Source organism: Anarrhichthys ocellatus, unplaced genomic scaffold (genome assembly GCF_004355925.1).
Source record: "Anarrhichthys ocellatus isolate YVR2014 unplaced genomic scaffold, GSC_Weel_1.0 scaffold47, whole genome shotgun sequence".
Lineage (NCBI taxonomy): Eukaryota > Metazoa > Chordata > Actinopteri > Perciformes > Anarhichadidae > Anarrhichthys > Anarrhichthys ocellatus.
The window spans coordinates 2,160,619-2,167,213 of NW_022280077.1; the positions used below are offsets into that span (position 1 = coordinate 2,160,619).

General features: G+C 42.7%; 1 protein-coding gene across 1 annotated transcript; it reads right to left on the reverse strand.

The window, feature by feature from the left end:
* Positions 1–6: 6 nt before the first annotated feature.
* On the reverse strand, positions 7–6,569 carry LOC116395435 (leucine-rich repeat-containing protein 58). The gene is made up of 4 exons (XM_031869333.1): positions 5,805–6,569; positions 1,755–1,883; positions 1,340–1,617; positions 7–915 (listed from the first exon to the last, which is right to left on the reverse strand). Exons 1-4 carry the CDS (start codon positions 6,260–6,262, stop codon positions 722–724), a joined length of 1,059 nt encoding a protein of 352 aa, XP_031725193.1. The 5' UTR covers positions 6,263–6,569; the 3' UTR covers positions 7–721.
* Positions 6,570–6,595: the final 26 nt, after the last annotated feature.

The following is a 6,595-nucleotide window of genomic DNA, read 5'->3' on the forward strand; positions in this document are numbered from 1 at the left end:
ACACACACACACACACACACACACACACACACACACACACACACACAGTGTAAATAAGGCCATGTCACACATCGTACTCGATCAGTTTAGAACACTGTAGTGTTAAACTAATGTCAATGTTTCAGCGGATATATTCAAAATAAATCCCAGACTTTTTTCTAGTTGGCATAGCAGCTTTGGTGCTCACCCAGTGAGAGAAATTTAAATGAAAGCTGGCTGACCAGTAGCCGGACAAAAAACAAATTGTTTGTATCCAAACGTGCAGAAAATACAGAGCATTTTACCGTCTCTACTACAAAAGCACCAAGTGTTGTATGAAAGATAAAGTCTGCTGCCCTGAATGGAAAAGAACCCTGCCGCTCTTATCCTTGACCGTGAGACCAGCACTTTAATGGAGTCATGACTGGCAGACTGTGGATTTACATGGCTACGTGGCTCCTTTGCTCATGTTATGTAGAGTGATGTATGGATTCCTTTCTACAAAAGTTCCTTTAAATTGAGTCAACAAGTTTTCAGGGCCTCAGGAGTCATTCTGTCTACAGACGGCCACACAGGCCGACTGTAATACAGTGTTACCGCTGGTGTTTGTATGCGAGTATGTGCGTTTATGTTAAGTCTGACAGCCAAGTTCATCTCTGTAAAAATCTTGAACACACTGACAGACTGACAGACTGACAAGGCCGGCCCCATCCAGAGGTCTCAGAGGCTGCTCCATGTTGTGCTATCCCAGAAGCACCCTCTGCAGGCGGTATGCGGGCACGCTGCTCTCGTCCTCCGACTCGGCGTCACTCTGGGGGTTGGAGCTGCAGGGAGAGGTGCATTCTGGGGAGCACAGGTAGTGCATGAGGGGCAGCCGGTACTTTCCACAGAAGTCCACAAACTTGATCTGGCGCACACATGAATCAAAGTAGACGCCTGGATAAAGCAGAGTGAGACAAGGAAACAAAGGGTATGTATGAACACGTCAACATAGTAGATCAATATTTATATGTTGCATCATTGTCATGAACTCAGGTTTTTAGGATATGATATCAAAGCTGTTCTCAACGCGGGGATTGGGAAAGTTTCCTCGCCATTTTCTTTAGTAAATTACTGGACATTTTTTACTTCTTTAGGTTTGTCAGAAGTATTTAAATAAAAAAACAGTTTTTGTTTGAATTGGTCACAGTTGGCAGACATACTGTGTCTGCTTGATAAGGGGTTACAAGTGGTAAATTCGACATTGTATGGGATCACAAGCCAAAAAAGAACACATGTCAAGAACCAATGAGAGCGATATGAGAAATATTTTGATGCTAAAAACAACATTTTCTTCACATCCTATGAAAAGGCGTCTTACCGGCACACTTGGGGTTGGGGCACTTGCTGGCCAAGTCTAGGTAGTGCAGCAGGTTTGAAGGCATGTCGCAGGGGTAGTAGGGCAGATTTCGGCTCTTGACGGTACGTCCTGCCAACTCCAGCAGTGACGGGGGGTCGTAGGTCATCTCCTTGACAAAGCGCACCACCAGTGGGTTGCCACGGAGACTGAGCTCCTGCAGGTGCACCAGGCAGAGGATCTCCCTCGGCAGGTAAGTCAGCAAGTTGTTGTGGAGACTTAAAGATCGCAGCGAGTGGAGCCTGGAGAGGGACAGAGGAATGATTTCACCCGACAGAACAAGTGGGGTCATTGCACATGCATATCTGGCTTTTATCTTGATATTGTTCTCTTCGGGTTTCACTGGTGAGATACCGGCGGTGTATGTGTGAGCGGTTACCTGGTGAGCTGCGGGGGGACACTTTGGATGCGGTTGTCACATAGGACCAGGTAGCTGAGCCAGGGCAGGTTAGCCACTTCTGGAGGAATGGCTGTAATGAGGTTCCCACCCAGATACAAAAGCTCCAGACTAACAGGAAAAAAAAGAGACCCAAGTAATTATTAAGATCACACAGACCAGAAGAACCGAGATTTACACACTATTTTCATCTTTTGGGTGCCCACAAATTAATAAATAAAAAAAGTGATCAAATTATTCCAAACACAAAGTCAATTTCATAACCAAAACCTGTACCATGAAGACCAGGGGTCCCATATCACAAATGAGCCATTTTTGCCTGACGTTGACGTTGAACATTTGTAGTTTGTAATGAAAGTCGCTGCAGTGTCAGTCAGGGCGGCCATATTTATACATGAAGTTAACATGTTATAAAAGGGAATTTCTCTGGCCAACTGAGTGACCCCAAGTCTAAAAAAACTCATAAATACCACAAGGGGGAGCTAAAGATGCAGGGCTACATGCTGTAGAGTTTGTGTGCATGTGCTTCTGTTTCTTTGTGTCGAAATTTGTTTGTGGGGTCACGTTTACAAATCATCAAAAAGACAGAACAACAGAGTTCAAAATGATCCAAGACCACAGATTTCTTTTGTGCAGTACACACATTCATGTATCATCCAATCACGATAATATATGGAAGCAACATACATCCGTGTTAACTTAATTAGTACATAATGTGACGAGGGTTAGGGTCATAGAAAACCACTGCTTCCAAGTTTAGCAGACGGCTAAATGTACGTGACTGTTGTACTGAGACGTCAAAGGACCCTGGTAGGTCAATGGAGACATGGAGGGGGGTAATTGGGAGAGAAACAGAGAGACAGGGGGAGAGAAATGGATAGCTGGTCAGCAAAAGTAAGCCGTCGGGCCATCTATCTGCCTGCTGGAACTGATGACACAGCGACTGCGAGACAGGAAGCCATTATACTGTCCTTGGTGGCTGAGCACTGAGCAAGCCCCCTCTGTGACGGGCACTGAGACAGGGTCTGCTCACTGCCCTCATCGATACAGTGACACAAATCAGCTCCCACAGATGGAGAATGGTCCGCTATGGTCAGCATCAGGGACAATATAAAAAGTAACGCAAAATTTAAGCTTTTTTTTTTTCCTCGGCCATTCTACCGCAGAAGCACTGGTTCTAGGTTTCTTCTCCCAACACATCAAGACATCATATGTCATGTAGATGTTATACAGTTTATATATATGTATATATATATATATTCACACGTGCTAAGGCTGTATGTTTTAGTGATTTAGTGACCGAGAGAAAGTGAAAACAATCTCTAAAAATGTATCGTAAATAGATACAAATAGATATTTTGACTTGAATTGGAAAATAAGTAAAAAAGGATGAAGCTGGGAGATTACAATTACACATGATTCCAGTCAACATACAGTATGTGCCTCTAAACACAGTACAGTGGTGCAGGGATGATGTATTTTTGTAGACTGACCCCCGGAAGTCAGCATGACACTGGTTTCCTTGACAAAAAGCCAATGGGATTCTTCCATTGGATTTTGGATTATTGCAGGAAATAAGCTGTGTGGCAAACACAAGTTTATGATGCTTGTTCAGCAAGATAACACCACCTTTATGAATTCTGAAGCGTGAATGCAATGGGCAGAAGAAAAAAGGCTTTCAACAAACTACACCATGGAGGCACTGACTTTGAGATGAGGGGAAAAATAAATGCAAAAACGCTAATTCACTTCAGGTTTTATGACTCATTTGTGCAGGACTCTAAAAGCGTTTTAGCTTCTTGATTATTCTTAGTTAAACAAAGCTAATCAATAATTTGACACATATCACTGTGACAGAAAGATCTCACTTTAATGTAAATACAGTTTTATCCTTTTATTAAAAGTGTAAGACAGCAGGGCAGGGCATGTAAATAATCAAGATATTGTGACATGAAATAGGGCTGGCTACATGTGACGATAAATCATTGTCTGCCTCTTACACAATTCCTTACTTTGCCACACTGGTGTGTGTGTGTCTGTGTGATAGTGAAGAGCCTCGCGTGTCTGACCTTTGACCTGACAGTGGGTCACCACGACTTGCTACTGTTAAACTCGGGAAATGATAAGATAAAAATGATCTCATGGCTGGCCTGTCAATGTCTTCCACTCTAACAGAAAACAGAAAATATACATAATCTGAAAGCTGTAAACAGACTGCTGCTCACACTTTCAGCGGCGTTTTGAAGTTAGTGTCCTTTGTTTAATTTATTTTGATTACTTTATCATGAGTGATATTCTTTCTCCATATCTTTGACTTTCTTCACAGAATTGTGTATCTCCTGTGAGGCCATGTGTAATCATAGCAGCGCCTCCTTTATTTTCCATCAGCTTTTCTTTAATCGCTTTGAATGCATTTGACTATAATAATGAATATGTCATAACAAATATTCTATTGCACAGCTTTCCGGTCATTAGTAACTACTACTCGTATACATCTCCAGAACTACTTCTGGTTTATTACTGGAACGCAAGTGAACTTCCTGCACACACAATGAATCAAGATGTTTCTAAACAGCCTGGAAAGGATCATGACTCACACGGATCAATGTAAGAGGGGGTTGTAAAGTGGTAAATATCATTAAACCGATAAAAACTACATACCTCTTAAAGAGAGAGAAAAACAGACCATATTTGGTTAGTTAAGTTCCCTCTTTCATAACTCTACAGGTTGCGTGAGTGTGATGGATACTGTAAACAGATATGTTGTTGCCAGGTTAAATAGGTGGGTCAGCTCCTCTGACTCATGCTAAGTATCAGGTTAAGTGTGACTAAAGAGAGTTTACAGTACTTTCTACAACAACAACTGATAAAGGAGATTCAAATCTGTCCATATGGAGCACACAGATAAAAGGTCGACTCTAGCAAAACAAACCTAGAAAGCACCAAACATTTTAAATGTCAGTATGTACTGAAGAGGGGCTCATGTTTGGCTACAGAGTGGGATGGATAACATTGATTGAGTGCTGATGTAACACTGCTGATTGATTTGTCAATTATTTGATTAATCGTGTCTATTAACTATCAGATGTTTTGAAAGATGCCAATCACAATTTCCTGATGACCAATAAGAGGGATCTTTTTTTTTCCCCTCTTCTTTTTTTTTACAGTTTATAACAAATAAAACGATTAATCATCGTCAACATTAACTTTTTGCTGATCTGCTTTATCAATTATTCGACTTTTTTCAGCTGTACAGTTAATTGTCACCTACAACAAAAAACAGGAAATCAACTTGCTTTACCTTTCTGGTTGGCTGGTAGTTTTCTGTTTAAATTCCACCATTGTAAATCCGTGGCTACCGGTGTGGCGTCCCAACTGGTTTTCAAACTAACTGGTTCCCGTACCGTTGTGTTTTACCTAACATCACCAAATGTGGTGCGTCTGTCGCCAGATTCGTCACACAGTCACAAACATGATATTTGTCGATTGTCAAGCTGCATCTCATATCAACTGCGATGCATATGACTCTAAGTGAGCTCTTAGCAAAACAACATATAATCGATGAGGGTGCAAGTGTTTCCAGCTACATACTCATATATTACGTCAGCGTCTACGTAACATATTCGTCGCAGTTGATATGAGATGAGGCTTTAAAAAAAAATCGCCAATATCATGTTCGTGAATGTGTGACGAATCTGTTGACAGAGGCAACACAATGGCTGATGTTGGGTAAACACAACTGTTAGTTTGAAAACCAGTTGGGACGTCACACCGGTAGCGTTAATTGACATTGGAATAAACTTAATACTCTGATGAACTAAGATTGAAAAATAATATCCTCGGCAGGAATCTTAAGTGGCTTCTTCATCTCCCACCCCGTGTATTATTGTGATTTATCAATTATCTTATTATTATGGAATATCGACGTTTACATGTCCAGCAAGCTACAACGCCAGTGCTTTGCTGTAGGTTATAACGTGTAGCCAACGTTATAACCGTGACAGCTTGTGGCTTTGCCCTCCATGGACCTACCTGGTTAGATTCTCTATTTCTGCGGGTATACTCTTCAGTCTGTTTCCACCGAGTGAGAGCGACTGCAGACGGAGCAGTTTCGTACACTGAAGGGGGATCTCCTCGAAACGGTTCCCACTGAAGTTCAACACCTCCAGCTGCAGGGAGCCGAATTCTTTGGGCAGCGAGAACTCGTCCAGGCGGTTGTTCTTGGCCACGAGTGTTTTCAGCCTGGTTAGTCGCGTAACGCTCTCGCAGATGGCCGACAGTCCGTTGTTGCTGATGTCCAAAAACTCGAGGTTGGAGAAAAGGCTGACCGAGGAGGGCAGCGAGCCTAGTCGGTTGTAGTTCAAGTAGAGTTGCTTGGTGTCCCGTTTCCTCTCGTCGCTGATACTGTCAACGGCGAAAGTGTCCAGGCTCAAATGGGAAAAGTCGAGCACGCCGTCGCCTACCGCAGCTGCCCCCTCGTGAGTCTCCATTATGGCGATTTTTCTTTTTTTTTTAGCGTGGATTTAAACTCTGAAAGTACTTGCAGAAGTTGTGCTGTCAGGCTGAACGCCCCCGTAAACCGAGAGTTAGCTCCGGGACTTATCTGTTTTTGACATGAAGAAGGGAGGTATTTCCGTACACCCGCTCGTGATATATAACCACATCTCCAGTGAAAATGTGGGTCACTGAGGACAGGCTACTGCAGCTAACGTTACAGGATCATTGAATGCGGTTACGCTCTGCTACAATATAGCCGTTCTTTGACGAGAGTATTTGCTTCGATGTTTAGAGATTGGCTGATTCTTGAGGCAGACCCCGCCCAC